This window comes from Myxocyprinus asiaticus, chromosome 21, assembly GCF_019703515.2.
Source record: "Myxocyprinus asiaticus isolate MX2 ecotype Aquarium Trade chromosome 21, UBuf_Myxa_2, whole genome shotgun sequence".
Lineage (NCBI taxonomy): Eukaryota > Metazoa > Chordata > Actinopteri > Cypriniformes > Catostomidae > Myxocyprinus > Myxocyprinus asiaticus.
The window spans coordinates 31,391,578-31,412,176 of record NC_059364.1 but is presented as its reverse complement, the minus strand read 5'-3'; the positions used below and the strand labels follow the sequence as shown (position 1 = coordinate 31,412,176).

Here is a 20,599-nt window from a genome sequence, read left to right as displayed (position 1 = left end):
AGGTCGCACAAGCATTAATAGATAAGTAGACAGTAAGGAACCTTGTTGTTTTCGATCATGTCAGTGCAGCTACCAGCTAGATGCAGGTCCGGTTCTGCGGGGTTGCGAACGTCAGCTGTATATTGGCAAAGCATATTGCCTTCATAAAAATCTCGCATCAAAACTAATACACATGTATGATCTTGCAGATCAGCGTGTCCTAATTTGCAGTCAGAGCATTCTGCTTTCATGATTTCATTGTATAACTGAGCATTTGATTGGTAAATATTTCCGCTCTCGCATAGAGAATTTCATAGAAGAACTATCTCACTTAATCTACCACCTGTTGCTTTCGATTTCTGCCCAGGATAAAGTGCACATAACTGCTGGTCAGTTTCCCACAGCCAAATCCACACCTTAACAATAAGTGAAATGTAAAAAACTGACTCTAGATTAGTGGTTGTGGATAACATCTTCCGACATCGCTTGCTGCATTCATGCACAGAGAATAAAGTTATAAATGATTGTACATTAGAAAAAAAAAAGTTATTAAACGAAGGCAGTGTAATTCATGAATTAAATAATTTGTATTTGTTTTGGGATCATTACACATGATTTAATTTAATATATACAGTATATTGGACAAAATCTCACTTTATGCAAGATATATTTTGTATTTGTTAAACCCACGGTTTAACGCTGCTGTACACATAAAGAGCGCATGCACAACACCTGATCTTTTAACGTATTTAAAGTCTAGATTCACTTTAAGCTGCTTTAACAATATCAAGGAAAAACAAAGGGGGCACATGGTATTTACTAATATAATAATTATTATATAAATAACCACAGTCCTTTAGACTGCATACAATTTGTACATTTAAAATTGTAGGGAATATTAATCAAGCAACAATACTGAAAAAGAGAAAAACATTCAATGCCCTTTTCTGGATAAAGTATTACGCCCTTTAAAACTAAAAACAAAATCAGGATGAGAAATTGCTCATTTTAATTTACAGACCTAAAGTCTGATAGCATTAAATCAATAAACTATTAATGTATGAAATCTACAGCAACAATCATTCCGTGGAGACGACTGAAGAACAATTATGAATTTCGCTTTTACCTGTATTTCCTGATGCCAGTCCGTGTTTTCATTATTGCCATAAACGACTCGAATAAACTTTAAAGTTGAACATTTTTTATTTTTCTGGGTCGGTTGTGTCACTCAGATCCAGTTTAATCTGGAAAGCGCAAATTTGCACATATGCGAGTTTCTACGCCACCGCACATATGTTTTATCACTTGTAGAGGCGTGTTTGATGACTTGATTAAAGTAAATAAAGGTAATTAGAACTGAACAATTTTTTAGCCAAAAGCGGGATTTGAGCAAACTTGTTTTACCGGTGAGCGTGAGCAGTACTTGAGCAGAGCAGTCGCTTGGGCTGTGAGCGGTTGAGCAGAGCGCACGTGCATGAAGCGGGTTATTGAGCAGAGTGTCACACCGATCCGCTTCGCTCACATGCTCTGGTCTTTAATTACAGCAGATGACTTAAAAAAGCACAAAACATCATAACAAGGTGCAGGATGTTAAAATAGCCACCACATAGCGACATGAGCTTGGCTCTCACTCACACAGACACGTTGTGTGTGCGCACGCGCACTGTCGCTTGCAGTTGCCTGAGTCCATGTCTGAAGGAAAAAAGCCACAGGCAGTCAAGGTAACAAATTATCATAAAAAATATTGGCAATAATTCCATTATCGACGCGATAATAATATTTCGATTTTCCTGTTATGGGCCAATAATATATCTGTCATCGATGTATCGTGCATCCCTAATAAATTTTAGTAAGTGGTAATGTGTAGTTTAAAAATCCTTGTACTAATTTATGTTGGCGCATGGCACAGTGTTGTCTCTTTTTCTCGTCAGTGGTGTTTAGAATGTCAGGGCTGTTTTAAAGTAGATAATTCTCAGTCAAATTCAAACAGGTCACATAGGTAAGTCTTGTGGCCTGTGCCGCGATTTTGAGGGAAGCCCATTTTTTATGCCTTAAAAGGAAGGTTTTGTTTTGAAATTATCACAATATGACAAAATTATTTAAAAAAATTATTCAAATGTTTTTGATGAGTTCATAATAAGTTAAATGTAACCCTAATTGAAAATAGATAAGTGTGGCATGGCCTAAATCCAAAGTATGGGTTTAGGTGAGATAACAAAGATAACAAAGTTTTGTTTTGTTTTTCAAGAATTGTATATAATATATATCTAACTTGTTACCATGTTCTGTTGAAATCTAAAATAACCTCATACCTTAAAAAGGATAGTGAATGCAGTAAGAATGGTTTAGATGCAAAAACATTGTCTATTCATTCTTCCTCAAAATTAGTATAAGAATCATTAGCGGAACCAGAATTAAGCAGAATCACTGTTAACTGAATTCCTTATTAATGGTAGTGGCCACATAACACAAAGATGTGTGAATGAATTGTTTTTGCATCTGTGGTGACAAATATTTTTACTTAATACATACAACTCTACTGTAAAGGTGCACTCAGTCATTTTAGTACGTCCTAAAGACATGAATTGTAATTTTGCAATATAGTATGTAGGAAATCAGTCATATAATTAACCTTATAAAAGCTGTCTTATTCTACTTGGAGAGGGTCTCCTCATGGGGGCTGCCATGTTAGAATCACATGACCATCACAATACTACTCGCTTAATCTCAGTAACCATCCTGTTATTTGACACTTTCACTCATTGATTAAATAATCATGACTGTGAATACTACATTCCTACAATGGCATCTGAAACTGAAAACTATTGATTTTAAATGATGCTGCATCCAAGCCGCTAGGTGTCATTGAAAGTCAAAGATGACACAAAGGCAAAAGTTACTGAGTGCACCTTTAAATGAGTTTTCCATGATATGTAGCCTCAATCAAAGGCCATTAACACCACTACCTTAACCTACATACAGACTTTAGAGAATGTTTCTCAGTGGTTTCAAAAGCAACTCAGGCTTATTTGCCCCTTTGAATGCATTTCGTACAGCAGAGTAAATTAAAATGGAGATGTTTAAGGTTTTCACTTTTTTCCAATTGTCACCTTGGATTACATTTTCTTGCAGAGACTGAAGACACAAAGTGGAGGACTTTGTGTGTTTTTTGAGTGACAACATGTGACCTGTCACTGTGTGTGGGTTGGTAGGGGGGGCAAAGACATAATCACAGCACACCTGAGACTGTTGCCTTGGCAACAACTGACCTGCTAACCTGAGCATCTCCAGAACTAATCAACAGCTCTGGGTCTAACTGCCATCCCACCCAGAACTCGCTCACACAACACACACTTTCACTGACCTGCTCCTCCTTGGTGTGTCTGGTTGCCGTAGAGATGTATGTCATCTCCTAATGGGATGGGAGAGTCCTGGCCCTCCTCTCGCTCCTCGCTCCCCTCATCCTGTTCCTCTTGCTCCCTCTGCTCTAAGAGGAGAAACAAACACACAAACAGTCTCAATCTACACATACTTTTCAATATATACAAATATATGTAGCTGACATAAGTGTTCTGCAGTGTGACATGCTACACTTCATTTAAAACATGTTTCTAATTCTTCTATAATTATCATTAGCGCTGTCAGTCGATTAAATTTTTTAATTGCAATTACTCGCATAATTATTAAAAAAATTTATTAACATTTTCCAAACAAAGCCTTCCACAGTATAAAGATAGACATGCACTAAAAGTTTCCCAAAGTCTAAGTGGGAGTTTGACTAATTGAATAACTATTTCCCACATAGGTTGCATATTCATTGCAACGGCATTAAATCTCTTAAACTCAAATCCTCCACAATCTGCTGGTAGACTGTGGTTCTCCGCTTTGTTACAGCAATCGTGAAGCTGTGTTCACGATTTGTGCATCGCTTTGAACTCACCATGAAAAGTGCTTGCAGACAAAAATGTCTCATACCACGTTTTGCTGATAGTTAAAATTTGGTTTGCTTCTATGGTAATTAAAATGCGCCTTACATGGGCTTGTTTTTGTTTTTTTTTAACAGTGACAAAGAAGCACTGTCAGAGATTATTTTATTTACTGAGATAACAACTTCCGCTGCTCTATCATAGGAGAGAGCGTAACAGTCAACTAGTGTGTTATGACAGTACCGCCCATAGAATGTCTATGGGACCACCATGTTATGCTATTTTATGCTAAGTTTGTAAGCTCATCTTTGTAGAAGGACTCTGGCACTATTGTGTGTGTCCGTTTGTGGCGTGTGCGTCAGTGTAATGACTCCAGGTGGAAACATTACAAAGGTTCTGCCCTTCACACCAGTGTTTATGCTGTATTAACGGTAAACGCGTTAATCAATATTAAGAAATATTAACACGTTAAATTTTTTCAAATTAACCGCATGCATTAACGTATTAATTCTGACTGCTCTATTTATTATAAATGCTGTTTTAATGTCATTATTTTTTTACTATTATATAATTATCTAATTATTATATAATTATATCATAACATTTCATTGTAAAGTATTTGTTTTTGTAATAGGGGTGTAACAATCCAATGATCTGGATTGATGCATTGATTAAATAACCAACGATGTGATGTCATCGATACAATGAGTAAACATCGATCTATATTTTTTTAATATGCACCATTATATTGACACTCTAATGCCAGCCATGTCTGTACGCATTCATCTCGCTTTATATTCACTAAATATGCTTCTCATGTGGGACACGGATGTGCGCAGTGTGATTGAAGCCTGAAGTTGCACTCTGCTTTATCTGTGCAAGCGCGTCAACCTGGCTTCCTTCGAAATGCGAGCTCAAGTGACACAGGTTAGCGCAGAGCGGCTCACATGTGCGATTAAATTGTGCTCACCTCGATATTGTGGCGCATGCGACAGATTTGAATTGAAGTGCTATGGAGCAATTCAACCATGTCATTCTGGACACAACTGACAATGTAAAGAGAAGAGCACCTGCACATCAATTACAAGACTTTTCACATCTTTACATCAACACCCTTCCTAAAATTTATCACAGTAAACTTTAACAGAAATTTTCAATACAACTGTGAAAGTTGCAGCCAAGGAAAAACATGGATAGCACATACTCTCCTGTCGGAAACAGGTTGTGGGTATGTACGTATTTTGGATTGAAAGACTTGCTTGACTGTTGTAGAGATGACAAATTGTCACTGTAGTGTTTCCCTCATTCCAAAAGGCAATGAGCTGTCAATGAGCCTAATTCATGAAACTTTCATAAATCAGTATATTCAAAGTCATTTGCGCATAAAATGGACCTTCCCGAAAACTTTCTGCCGGATTCACAAATGCTTCATACTCCACAGATTTGTTAGTAAAACGTGTGTATGTTAGTGAATTCCTAACATTAGTAAAAAGGGGGCAGGGTATGAAATTAACTTTTTTGCACACCAGCCACAGTGTCGGGTGAATGCCCAATTTAACCAGCCACTATGATATTATATATATCACAATTATACTGTAGCGTGGAGGAGGGCGGGGAGGGGCCAGAATGACGCACGCCCGGACCCCAATCAGCCTGATGAGGCGAGCGAGGGATTAAGGCGACTGGAGACTGCAGTTCTCGAGAGAGAGAGAACTACAGGCAGCTGTCCTGTATGTGTTTATGTTTGTGTGTATTTGTTTAAGTATATCATTAAACTTTATTTATATTGTCAAGCCGGTTCTCGCCTCCTCCTTTCCCTTATAACCCCTTTACATATACATAGATTATTTTAGAATATAACATATAACAATATAACATAACACCACAGGCTATTATTATTATTATAATGATTAATAATTAGCATTTTAATTATATAATATAATGGGGCCTGGATAACTCAGTGAGTATTGACGCTGACTACCACCCCTGGAGTCACGAGTTTGAATCCAGGGTGTGCTGAGTGACTCCAGCCAGGTCTCCTAAGCAACCAAATTGGCCCGGTTGCTAGGGAGGGTAGAGTCACATGGGGTAACATCCTCGTGGTCATGAGTAGTGGTTCTCACTCTCAATGGGGCACGTGTGGTGCGTGGATCGTGGAGAGTAGCATGAGCCTCCACATGCTGTGAGTCTCCGCGGTGTCATGCACAAGCCACGTGATAAGATGCGCGGATTGACTGTCTCAGAAGTGGAGGAAACTGAGACTTCTCCTCTGCCACCCGGATTGAGGTGAGTAACCGCGCCACCACGAGGACGAACAAAGTAGTGGGAATTGGGCATTCCAAATTGGGGAGAAAAGGGGATAAAACAAAATAAATAAAATGTATATTATATAATTTTATCATTATTATTATTATTATTAACATACAAATGGAGGCTATAGAGTAGACAAGCACAGAAGAGAATCTTGTTCAAGAACCATTTATGATGACACACATGGCCAGGGTCTGAAATTAAATTTTTAGCCTTCCAGCCAAGGTGAAAAAATTTACCAGCCGGTCAAATTTCTTACCGGCCATTATATTTTATTTTATTGCATTTTACAAGTGGATTTTACAGACATGATAGAAAAATAAACAATACTGTAAGCATGTTTAAAAATGAACTGCTTTTTTAAATAATTGAATTGTTTTATTATTTATGAAATATTTAATTGCCAGATTTTCCATTTAGAATTATTTTTCAGATTATTCACTTATTACAACAAAACTAAATTTGTATTTCAAACTACATGTTTTCATATGAACGACCAGTAAGTAACTCTCATGCGTCTCATGCGCCTTAAGTACACATAACACAGTAACAGTTCTTGGTTTATTTGGAGTAAGTCAATTAATTCACACAGCTCCAACTGATTCCTAAGTCTTTTTGATTCACTAAAAAGAGCCGGCTCATAGATTTACTGCTAACTAGGGATGTCCTCATACCATTTTTTTGGAAAACGAGTTCCGATACTTTTTTAGTACTCGCCAATACTGATTCATGTTGGTTTTTTGTTTTTTCTGAAATCCATATCAACAGTTTATTTAAATTTTATAATCAAAATTTAGTCTAAATAATTTAATATAATTAAAACTTTAATCAAATGAAAATAGAACAATTCATTTTCAACATAATATTGTATTATTTTTATCAAATGAGGTGGTTTTATTCAGAACCTCACAGCACAATCCAAAATACAATATTGGAGTTATTTTTGTCAAATAAAGTGCTGTATAACAGAGGATCACAGGTGTGAGATATTGTTTAAATATTATACAATTACTATTGATTTATTAGTAGTAGTAGTAGTAGTAGTAGTAGTAGTAGTATTACAGTGAATATTACTAAACTATACAGTAATTATATATTTCTGTGGTACTTTTTTCCATTTAAATGGAGTTTTTATTTTGAAGCCTTTTCCGTTTTTGTATGTTTTAACGTAAGTTTTCACGTCCGAAAAAGCTGGTCGCTACGTGACTCAAAGTGATTATTAAAATGCAAACAGCTGTTATTTAATAAAATAAATATATAGTCTGTATGACTATGAAGTGAATTAGCACTCTGCTCGCAGTCATCTGCTACAAACAGAGAGCGCGAGTGTGAGCCAAGGAGCTCGTAAGAATAAATATACATTTATCTCATTCTTTGTGGTTTAATAATCACTCTAGTAGATAACGTGAATTTGTGCACTGAATGTTTACGGAATGACAGTCGTATGTCAGATGGTATCAGAGCATTTTTACGATCATGAGTACAAGTACTTGCCATAATAAGGAAAATGAAAATGCCATATAAGGAAGGCATCAGACTCACAAGTAAATGCTTTTAACATCTATGTATAACAGTAATTAAATAGTTTTTATGAATGAAATGCATTCACATCGTAACATTTTGATTTAGCAAGCACATCAGTATCTCAAAGAAAGTGAGGACTTACTGTCATCGCATGTTTTTGCTATCAGCGGAGGCTCTTTTGTGAATCAAACCTTCCAAGAAGTCAATAAAAATGGTTTGACATTAGTGTAAAAAATGTTCAGTTCACGCCGGAGGAGGATGTCCAACATACTAATCTTCTCTGGTTCAGTTCAAAGTGCAACGGCAGCATCATCTGTGAAACATTTTGGGTAAATCATGATGGTAACAGTGATACTTGCAGTTGGAAGAATCTTCAGAGAAATTAACAGAATGCCTGAAGAAGATCTTTGACTGAAAAGATATCTATTTTTTCAACATGGTATTGTGTACGCACCTACCTGCGATGTGTTTATTTGTGGGTTTAACAGCATTAGCATTGACCATAAGTTGTCAACTGAAAACGATTTACCAACGCCTGTACTAAATTATAAAACCTAAATTACAGAGCTCATATCAAATAATTAAAAAAAACTGCCCAACCAGTCATGTTAGTGGACATTAATTTTTTTGAGAAAATCAAACGCAAACTGCGTCTTTCCATGAACTTTTCACCGCATGTCAGCACTTCTGCTGTAAAAACGAGTTGGGAAAAAACTATACTTTGAAAAAATAAATGCAAGCAGCAAAGAAATGTTTCTAAATAAATATAGGTTATGGTTTAAAAACAAAACAAAGCTTTTTTTCATTTTTTTTTCATTTATTTTTTTTACTAATTTATGAAAAAACAAATTATGGTTTATTTCACTCATTTAATTATTAGTAATTTTTTTCATTATTTAATTTCCCTTCTATCAAAATATAGTCATGGCAATTTGTCTGAAAGAACACGTCAAGTTCTGTTGTCTTACGCACGATTTACACATGGTCGGGAGCAGGTTTAAATTTTCTTCATACCGACTATATTCAAAGTTTTGATCCAAAAATGTATGTCAGAACGGCTTTACGAATGATTTACATAATGTTTTCTGCTCGTGTTTCATGAATAAGGTCCATTAAACGATTGATGATTACATGTATGTGACATATATTTAATTATTTATTTTTTTCTGTATAATTTTTTCAATAACTGAAGTACCTTATATACATTTGTAACTGATTGTGTAAAATAGGCACATAAAATATTTTCATATCTGAATCCCCTGAATCAAATTGAATCAAAATCGCATAACAGCAGACTTTGAGGTGTCGGCAAACACTGGATCACTGCCTAAGAGATTTGATATAAGATCATATTGTGATGAAACTTGCTATTTATAACACTAATTTGTAATATTTGTATTTCCACAATTCTCCCAAAACATCTTAAAGGTGCAGTATGTAAGATTCAGAAACCCTTGTTATTAATGACACCTGTGGCCGTTAAGTGAACTGCAGCCAGCTACCTGTTACTCGTGCTCCTACACACTCCATAGGGAAGCGAGCGAGCGTGCATCAGCCAAAACAATGACGTAACATACAAAGAGACTGAACGTGATCCACCGGCATCATGCTGACAGATGAGGTAGCATAATTAAAATTACACAATTATGATTGTTTTACTAAAAACTTTGACACTAAACTAAAACTACTTATCAGCTAACATAGCATACTGCTACACACATACAGCTACATACTACCGAACTATACCAGACAGTTTACTGTTGCACTGCACTGTTATTTTGCACTATTTTATGTTTTGTATGTCATATGTTGTACTATGATCAAGAAAAAAGTGTATTTGCTTAAATTTATCCTGTATACCTGACTTTTAGTATAAAGAGAAGATCGGTTTACTCTGAGTTTGTGTAGGAGTGCTGGGAGCCAGCCGTTTGTTGGATTCCATCTCTAAGATTACCTAGTGTTGCAGTTTGTTGTCGCTGTTGAATAGCGGAAGAGAAGCATTGAGGCAAGGCTCTCGGGTGTGCACATAAATGTCACATCCTTTAGATTTTCCCAACAAAACCGACCCGCTCCCTTCGCATGAAAATCAGTCTACAGGCTTTAATAGGCAACCTAGGAAGTCCAGGAAGGGCTTATTTTAAAAAAAAGGCGAATATTACATGAAAATTGTTACATATTGCACCTTTATGTTCTTAGTTATTTTCCTTGCCACAGTCACCTTTATAATGCAGAATAAAAATAAAACTTGACTTGACACCACAAGACTATTTAAGCAAACTCAACAAAAGCCATAGTTGATTAAAAATGCTGGTAACCGATCACAGCATTTAGAATAAACAAAATATACACCTTCACTGATACAAATATAAACATTTTAAAATGTCACATTTTGTATGTTTGGTATTGTATATTTAGACCTATTTGTTTAGGTCCTCTTACATACCTACACTGTCCTCTCATCTACCCACAATTAGCCTAATTTACACATTTAATAAACATCTAATCCATTCATTTAAATTAATTGCTTTTTTGCCTCTTTTTTTTTCCCACAGAAATAAAGTTTTCTCAATTTAAATCCAACAAGGCTTCATTAATTTATCTATTTTTCTATTAAATAAGAAGTGTTCTAGGGGCTTAATACTCCACAGATGTGACTGTGTAGCCAGAGTGTGGCTGAATTTATTCACACATGGCAGCTCATTATTGTTCTCCATTCTCGAGCTGAATGTGGCATGTGAGTGGCTATCGGTTCCATATCTTTCTCCTCATCTATTCAGTTATTCACTAATCCTTTCCTCTATTATTCTCTGTGTAAAGCTGGAGAGGAGAGAGGGCTGTTAATCCACGTGTGTGCTCATTGACTCCACCAGCCCTGGACCTACAGTCAGCAGGTGAGAAGATTTTCCTCTTCCTTATGACGGCGCTCCCTTTTTTTTCATTTACTCATTTGCTTTTTCAAGCTCAAAGCACCATAGTTGATCGTATTCATAAGTGCTTGATTCTCTAAGAGCCTTTTCATGAACAAATGAACTAATTTATTGAAAATCCCCCCATACTTTGTTATAATTACAAACTTATAAACAGGAGCCCCTTTTAATTGAGCCGAGAAACATAGATGACATAAACAGTGATTTTCGAAATGGCATGATGACATGATAGGAGAACACTTGAGAATTCTCAACATGCCACAAGCTTTACTTTCACTGGTAAATGATCATTTTATTTTATAGACTGTTTACAGGCACAAGAGAGACACATTTTGTGTCTCAAATTCTGCTGCATTGAAGCCTAATGCAGCAAAATTTAAAGCAGAAATTACATCTCTTTTGATATCACAACTAAACAATAAGTAATTTGATTAAACATTGTTTTAAGTTCTCAAGTAATTATTCAAGAAATGTAAACAGTCATTAAAAAAGTAAGTACAAAGAAACAAATTGCAAGCAACAGAACAAACAAAAACAACCAAAATGCTTCAAACAGCAATGCAGGGCTAAGCACCGAAATGGCACCAGCTGCACCGTTGTAAGCATGAAACAAAGGATAGAGTGGATATGATGTACAAAGCAAACCCACACAACTTATGTCACCCCAGGACAGGATCGAACTTATGCCTTTCCGTTCCACAGTTCAGCCCACAAGCCACTGCACCACGCTGCCACAAGGTAAACAGCCGCCAAAGAGACATACCAATCAGAGAATCAACACAGCCAGAGTGGTTGCCACTGTCAGCTTTGTACTGGCGTAACTTTTTAACAAAGGTCAAAATAAAACAATTCAAATAAAAAAATTCATAAAAAAAATCTAAATTCTGTTCAGTATTTTTGTGTGGCTCAGACAGAAGATCATACGAGACATTTTTTTTTACAAGAGGAGTAGCAAAAAAAATTCACAATCCAATATGGCTGCCACTGTAATAGGTGGAGTTCCAATGTAAGTGGTGCATTAAAATCACCATGGGAAGAATTAAAAAAAAGTAAGGATTTTGTTTCTAGACTAAACAGTTCGAAAGTTAGAATCAAAAGAAATGTGATTTTTTGAGCTGGTGGTAGAGCTATAAAGTTTGGCCTGGAGACCCCAAATCTGCTCTGGGGGGCTATTCATATCCACCTGTATCAGTGTGCCTAATTTCATAATTTTCCTATGTATGGTTAATAGTGGTGCCTTAAACTCCTATTGGGGAGAAAAATCCCTTATTTATTTTTGCGGCTCGGCCTGGAGACTATTTTGAGACATTGTTTGGCCAGAGTTTTCATGTAAGGGGCTTTATTAGAATCTTCAGGAGGAGAGAAATAAGAAAAAAAAATTGTCTCTAGGACAAACAGTTCAAAAGATATGCACAAAAGAAAAGTGCTTTTTTGAACTGGTGGTGGCGCTATAGAGTTTGCGAAAAAAACAAAATAATAGACCTTATTAACAGTAGCGCCTTCTTTGAATTCTAGACGGGACTAAAAAACAAGGCTGTGAGGGATAGACTGCCATCTCTTCAATGACATGCACTGTATTAAGCTATTAAAAAGCTCCTAGATCACATGTAATTTTCCAAAACTCATGTTGTCTGGAGTTCTTTGTCTAAAAACAGATACAGTAGGTGCTACAGAAAGTTCAATGCTTGGCGTCTAATGATACAAATTAAGAAAACAAAACTTAAAGTTTTTTTTTTTTTTTTTTTTACAGCAGTTTCAAGTATTTAATTAAGCATTAAGTAATTGAAAATAGTAATGGAAAGTAACATACAACTACTTATATTACTGCTCTTCACTGAATAATTATAATACATTAATACTTTTTAATGCTTCTAACGTTATGCATCCAAGAGCAGTGAGTGGTTTTCTCTCTTTCTTTTTTTTCTTTCTTGTTTGATTAATATAAACAACATACTAGACAGCAACACGTCTATTAAGCTGCATTTATACTTCAAGAGTGATGCAAAACTGCTTTGGATACAAATCTGCTGTTTATGTTCTTAAAACATGACTGACTGTGTTTACATGAATATCTCACCAATTTTCACAGAATGTTTACATGTATTTTTACCATTTTACCGCACCGTTTTTCAATCACTCAAACAGCGCGCGGGTACCGAATTGAGGAAATAAAAAGTGATCTTTAAGATTCTCATTATTTGTAAAGTATTTCTCTCTGCTTTCTTTTCCTTTTGGCCTGTCAACGAGATCAACCAGTGGTTGTCAGACTGGTTGTCGACATAATGAGCACAGTAAAAGATCGATCTTTTGATTTTAAGAATCGATATCAGGACTGCGAGTAATCAGAAAATCTATATTTTCCCCAGCCCTAAGCAATAATACAATCTGAATTGTCATGCAAGTCTGAGATGAAGACACACTTTAAATATTACAGGAAGGAGTTTCCTACTTCCTCTGTTTAACTCACGGTTCGACCTTCGCACCTCTCCTCCCGGCTATGTGCTAAATAAAAAAACACACACAAACCAACTCCTACAAACATTTACTTACCCATCTCTTGATAAAAGTATCCATTCTTAGCCATCCCCGAGGAGGGAGCCTCTGGAAGAGAAATTTAACCCACGATTAACAAGAGATATAAAAAAGTGTGTGTGAGTGTGTAAATGTGCATGTGCTTGTTAAATAACACACGATAAGTATGTGTTTCTGATTATTACAGAATGGGAGGTAAATTACCTAACAGGTTTTATTTACATATCCACATGTGAATATGATGCATATTTGCATATTTGCCTTAAACACAAGTCATGCCCTTAAGCTGGGCACTAATTTCTAATAGCACAGCCAGAACATAGACATACAAACACACATGCACATGGAGCCAGCACACACACACTCCCACACCTGTAGCCTAAATTCATTTGGTGCCATTTAAGGGGATATTTATGAGGTGAAGTCAGCCGTGACTGAGGTTTCTCTTTACCCACTTTCCACAGCCCTCCACCCCCCTCAAATGAGAAACACTATTCCTACGGAGAGCATCCATAAGTATACCTCTGCACTCATTTCAGGACATGAAAATAATAAACACACAATAAAACCGTCTGAAAAGACATGCACAACTTGCACATATCTTCGTTCTGTCATTCTGAAAAGGCTACATCAGCCATACATACTGACAAGAAAGCTTGCCTTGAATTTCTCTTCAGTGACAGTACAAAAACACATGCTGCTGTGGTGTAATATTCTGTAGGATGTATAAAAGCTAAATGTGTCAGAGCAGGAAACAGTCTGTCTCTGAATATAAAGCTGATATGACATTCCAATCAGCTGAGAATGGTAAGTCAAACGAGGGTTTTTTAACATAATTTGCAAGACAGAAAAATAGTACTGTAAATGTTTTTTCACCATTTTTAATCACCTTCTTTTTTTGCAGGTCACTTAAAGGGGTAGTTCACCCAAAAGGAAAATTCTGTCATAATTTACTCATCCTCATGTTGTTCCAAACCTCTATGGCTTACTTCTGAATGGTGGCGAAAACAAGGCTGCAAGCAATATATGTGCAGTCGGTATCGCGTCAAATTTTCACGCCCCAAAATTTGTTTGTGGAAAGATTCTATATTTTTCAGTGGCACACAACAGGTACACAAAAATATGACACTGAACAGCCTTGTTTTCATTTGAAATAAAACAAAATGGCGTCTTCTCTGACTGAGGTCTGTGATGAAAATAAAAGCTCCAAGGTCACAGTATAAGGTCCCTCTCCAGCAGAATGAGAATTCTCATGAAGGAAATGTGTGTGTAGTGACAAGTTAAAGCATGATTTCATATGATGCTTACAACCCACCTTGATCTTTTTAGCTTCACAAACCAGCAATTCCAGAAATGTTTTAAGCCAACAAACAGGTAGTTCCTGCCATAGCTGTCCTAACAAAATTTGAAAGAAGAGTAGGCTGGTGAGGTAGGCGCAAAACAACTCTCTCCCTCCCTGCCATTCAAAGTCAGTGACGACACAGTTGCTGTTTGGTAGTCTGTGCGTGTTCTCGTCAGGACCGTCCCCAGACACAAAACACCTTTAGCCCAGCCATGCCTACAGGCTCTCCAGAGGGGACCGCAGTCGCTGTGCTATTTACCCCAGCTCTGACCTTTCACTTGGTACTTCAGTTCTGCTGCCTCCAGCTAAGGGTCGGTTTTACCAACCTTTATCAACCCCTGGCATAAAGCCTGATCTGAAGATATTTCTCTAATGCCATGTTACTGCATGCTTATTTTCACCTCAGATGCGTCTCACACACTGACTGTAGATGTGCACAGGAAGTGAGCAGAACGGATAGAGGAAGTAGCGCTGTGGCTCTTTCAGCCTTAAATCACTCAGGGCCAGGGATAGGTATGACTTCAGCCATTATACTTCCTATTTAGGAGTTACTGTAGTTAAAGAATGCCTGCAGAACAGACCTGCTGTTGTTACACATCAGATCAAACAAAGGCAAGGTACATTCAAATCCTCACCCAGACATGACGTGTTAAAAGCAAACAGATGCAATACAGCCCGACTTACAAAAACAACATGATCCAAGTTATGAATTTAATTGATGGGCAAAATCTGAACATTTGGGAATTTGAAGCCACTGTGGCTCTTTTATTTTATTTATTTATACTCCCCTTTTTCTCCCCAATTTGGAATGCCCAATTCCCAATGCACTCTAAGTCCTTGTGGTGGCGTAGTGACTTGCCTCAATCCACGCATCTTGAGCGCGTTACCGCGGAGGCTTCACGATTTTCTCCGCAGCATCCATGCACAACTCACCATGCGCCCCACCGAGAGTGAGAACCACACATTATAGTGACCATGAGGAGGTTACCCCATGTGACTCTACCCACCCTAGCAACCGGGCCAATTTGGTTGCTTAGGAGACCTGGCTGGAATCACTCAGCATGCCCTGGATTTGAACTCGCAACTCCAGGGGTGGTAGTCAATGTATTTACTCGCTGAGCTACCCAGGCCACCCTGTGGCTCTTTTATTAAATGCAATGAATTCCTTGGGGTTTAGAGCATGCAGACAATGTTTGCTAGTGTTCAGCGGCAGATGCCTTATCTCTGGGAGCGAAAGTGTATCAGACAGTTCTTGGAGTTAATAGTTGATGATAGCATTTCAGAATAACCAGCGCAACATTTAAGATTTATATATTCATTCCTATATAAAATATATAGGAATATATTGTAAATATTCAGTAAATACACTACAGTAATATAGAAAAATACATTAAATATGTTTCCATTTAAGTTTATGCACAAGTCTTCTTTTCGAATAAAATATTTATTCACCTCAAGCAAGCATATACATTTTAGATATTTTATTTGCATCTTGGATTGAAACCCAACTACAGTGAATTCAGTGACAGAAGGTCAAAAGTTCTGCTGCTGAAATTGGTCCGAGATGAAATGTCCACAGGCTGGCACAAAAAGCGATTTGTATTTATACTAGTAAATGGTGTTATACAGTCAACAGGACTGCATATTTTGTTAACCCTACTCCCTAAACCAAACCTAAACCTAACCGTCAGTGAATTAAAAATACAATCATACAGGAAAAATGCAACCTCCTGATTGCACACACCATTGTGAACGCAATTACTTCCTGGTTTCCAAGGGATCAGAACCTGTGTCTCTGAGATTGCGCACACAACGTGCTATCAGTAGAGTCACAGATGAACACGTTCAAATTGATGAAAAAACTGTTTGATGGGGATGCCGCTTGTCAGTAATTAGGCCGTATGGGGTCGATTTCAGGGTACATGAACATTCAAAATTATTATGTAGACTTCCTGTGTGATCATGTTGGTCAAGACATATCGTAATTAATTCACTATTGCTATTTTATTCTTTTATGTTTTAAAAACACAGTCAGACTCAAGTAGAAAGGATTTAGCTTCATTTCTGTTCAGGATTTTTCCTTTCTGTCTTGTCTTTAATCACATGTTCTGCATGAGAAAAAAAAAGTAACACTTTTTACTTAGAGACAAGTCATGATCAAAGCCAGATTGGAGAGAGAAAGAGAGATAAGAGGGAGGACAACGAGACTAAACAAAAGCTATTCTCTTCAGTGGTGAATAGATGTTGAAAAACATTGACCCTTTCCTGGTAATCACACTAATGCAAGGAAACATGAACAACACAGTGGTGATAACCTAAATCTGGAGCAAACAGATTATACCTGGCACCGGCTGGGGAGCTGTGGCACTACTCTCTAATATCTAATCCTCACTGCTAACACAGGAAGTGTTGTCTTGGCAAACAGGAAGCAAAAGCTGGCAGAACAGGTCTTTACTGCAGTGTTTCCTGCATGGCTGTTAAGCAGTGGCACTGCAAAAAAAGTTGCTGATGTGCGCTTGCCGTCCAACTTTAGAAAAAACTGTGTGCTGGGAAATAATAAAGCACACAACTTTCTCTTATGTTGTCCTGTATGGGTTAAATAGAGGTCGACCAATATGGATTTTTTAATGGCCGATGCCAATATCCAGAGAGCAGTGTGGCTGATATGCCGATATAATGCCAATATATCACACAATTTAATATAATAGAAAAATGACATATAAATAAATTGGCTACAAAATGAATGAAAATAAACTTTTAATTTAGCATTATATTTACTCAAACTTTCACACAAAACTTTAACTTCGTAAAGACAGAATTTGATTTTGTGTGTTTTAGATGGTAGGTAGCAGTTTCTCCTGATTTCTGTTTAGTCTTCCCTTTTTAGTAATTTTTGCACATATGACATTGTAATACATTAGGAAAAAGAAAATAAAAACAGTGCACATAGTAGTCCAACAAGCACAGACAGTATGTCCGCATTAGCAATCGCATTTTCAAACTAATTGTACATACATTGCACAGAGAATATGACATTTACTTAAAGCGCATATGATGCGCTTTTACTTTGAAGTTGCTGTATTGTTCTCATGTGGATCCAGCAAGCGCAGCAATCTCTTGACTGCTTCCAGTTTACACAGCCCCGATCGCCTGCTTGGACTGTCACGGACTGACCGTAGCACAACATTCGTAAGTCAGAGAGACACAGTTTTGATCCAGGCTATTATAAAATGTGCTTAAGAGGAATATATATGAGTGTTCCACAGGAAGAAAACGGATTTGCACAAGTTGCGTGAGGTCAATAAAATCTGTTTAAACGCATTTGATATCCAGGTGGTATATGATAGAATTGTTTTAATATTTGCCTTTTTATCATTAGACAAGACAGTTAACCGTTAATTATCATTTACACTCCTCAGCCGGCTCCTTCATGTGCAAGCAAGCGATTTTCGGCACCATCGTTGCTTGAAAAATGAATCGGCCAAACGAGATAATATGCCAATAATAAAAAGAAAATTCAGAATATCTGCCAATTGATTGGCCTCGTTGACATATCGGTCGACCACTAATCTTAAAGCAAGCCTTTGCGGGGCAATTCTCATCTAATAAACTGCCCCTACCCACTGAGAAGACAGAACTTTAATCTAAATTTACTACAAGTTATTATTGAAAACTTAAGTAACTCCATGCATGACACCTAGTATTTGTGGACAGAGAAGAGGAGCACATTATAAAGCTGTTGTCAACTCCAGAAACTTCCTTCACTTTTCTAGGATTTTATTACAGAAATATATTATTTTTGTATTCTAATAATTATAATAATAACAAAAACACTTTTAACAATTATTATTATTAATAATAGTTTTGTATCTAATTTTGTATGTATGGGGGGAGAATCCTGTAGGAATCACTGCTTTACTGTGTGTGTGTGTGTGTGTGTGTGTGTGTGTGTGTGTGTGTGTGTGTGTGTTTTTGTATATATGGTTTATGAGGACACTTTTTAAGGTTACACGCTGTTAATTATTATGCTATAAACATGATTTATGAGGACACCTCTAGTGTCTTCGTAATTCAAATGGCTTAAAAAACATACTAATTTTTTTTTTTTTTAATGTAAAAATGCCACAAGGTTTCTGTGTTGGTTAGGTTTAGAGGTGGAGTAGGGTTAGGGGAAAGAATATATAGTTTGTACAGTATAAAAACCGTCATGGTTACAGTCGTTCCCTGATGGAGGGAACAAGACATGTAGTGACAAGTATCGATGTAGTGACACCAGGGTTCACTCTTGGGAGCCCCAAACACCTCTGATCTTTTTTTTTAAAAGGCCATTGAGAATTGGCGAGTGGAATTTGCATGCCACTCCCCCGGACATACGGGTTTAAAAGGAGCTGGTATGCAACCACTCATTCAGGTTTTGTGCTGAGGAGCTGAGATAAGGTCCCGGGCGTTTCAGCAGGTAGTTCAGCGTTGTGGCAAGAGGGACACAACGTCTCATTCCCTCCATCAGGGAACGGAGGTTACGAAAGTAACCATGATGTTCCCTATCTGTCACTCACTCGACGTTGTGTCGATGCTGTGACACTAGGGGTCCCTATACAAAATGTCACAACTAACTGAACTGTGTTACGTGAAGTGGTGGTGTGTGACGGGCAGACTGCTGTGTGCCTCATAGCCAGCGCACCAGGTCATCACGTAACCTCCCCCCATGTTCTTTATGAGTGTCGAACAGTCCTTCAGGAACAAGTCGACTGCCCAACGAATAGGTGGACAGGCTAGCCCAGCCGAGGCCTCTTTTCCTTCTCTTTCCTCCCCAAAAAGAGTGGAATTTGTTAACTGACTGGGAGCCCTAAGTGTCTATGTCGGGGGGGGGGTGTCACCCCAAGGGGAAGACACCGCGGAGACCACACCCCGCCCAAAAAAAGGGGGGGGGGGTGTTTTGAGTGGAAATACGTCATATGGTCTTACTGAGCCTTGTCGAAAGTATGTCATGTGGAGAGGTCCCATGGTAGGTCCTACCCAAAGGGGGTGGAGTTTCTACAAAGCATGGCGACCGGAGGAAGAGGGGCCCATGCCCAAGGAAGACGCAGTTTAACGACAGGGAAGCGATTTTGCGCAAAATATCACATGGGGTTGCCTTCGGGGGAACCAGCACATGCGGAGCACCAACCTCAGTACAGGGCCTCATTAGCGCACTTACTGAGCCGGCAGCGAGTTTCTCCGCAAATTCAACTGCCACAGGGCTAAGGAGGAAAGTCATCCAGGGATCACAGTCCGTGAACACTACTGGGAGTCAAGAGCGCATGTCTTCCCCTCAAGGGAGGGGAAAGGCACTATGCGCAAGCGGTACACCAGGCCAGTTGTCCCGGAACTTACCTGCTTGTGCCTGCCACTACTCGGGACGAGACCGGCTCAACCCAAACATTGTAGAACCTCACAAAGGTGTTGGGTGTTGCCCAGCCCGCTGCTCTGCAGATGTCTGCCAAAGAGGCACCACTGGCCAGGGCCCAGGAGGCCGCCACTCTCCTGGTAGAATGGGCTCGTAACCCCACAGGGGGTGGCACGTCCTGAGCCTGATATGCCATTGTGATGGCGTCAATGACCCAGTGGGCGATCCTCTGTTTGGAGACAGCGCTTCCTTTCCGCTGTCCACCAAAGCAGACAAAGAGCTGCTCGGAGCTTCTAAAGCCCTGCATGCGATCCAAATAGATGCGTAAAGCTCGCATCGGACACAGCAACACCAAGGCTGGGTCTGCCTCCTCCTGGGGCAGTGCGTGCAGGTTCACCATCCCTAAAAGGGATTGTGGGAATCTAGGGCACATAGCCTGGTTGGGGTCTCAGGATCACGTGAGAGTAACCCAGACCGAACTCCAGGCACGATTCGCTGACAGAGAATGCCTGCAGGTACCCTACCCTCTTGATGGAAGTGAGCGCAGTCAGGAGGGAAGTCTTCAAAGAGAGTGCCTTAAGCTCAGCTGACTCCAAGGGCTCAAAGGGAGCTCCCTGTAGTCCCTGAAGTACTACAGAGAGGTCCCACGGGGGGACGAGGCCCGGTCTAGAGG

General features: G+C 38.4%; 1 protein-coding gene across 5 annotated transcripts in view; it reads right to left on the bottom strand.

The window, feature by feature from the left end:
• Positions 1–20,599, bottom strand: part of LOC127411855 (solute carrier family 4 member 11-like) — a 120,556-nt gene that overhangs the window by 61,322 nt on the left and 38,635 nt on the right. For 4 of the 5 annotated variants that reach the window (XM_051647689.1, XM_051647691.1, XM_051647690.1 and 1 more), the window contains exons 2-3: positions 13,217–13,267; positions 3,344–3,466 (exon numbers count right to left, since the gene is read on the bottom strand). In XM_051647689.1, the coding sequence (XP_051503649.1) occupies positions 3,344–3,466; positions 13,217–13,267 (174 nt within the window). The remainder of the gene's footprint in view (positions 1–3,343; positions 3,467–13,216; positions 13,268–20,599) is intronic. The other variant, XM_051647692.1, reaches the window with a different exon arrangement.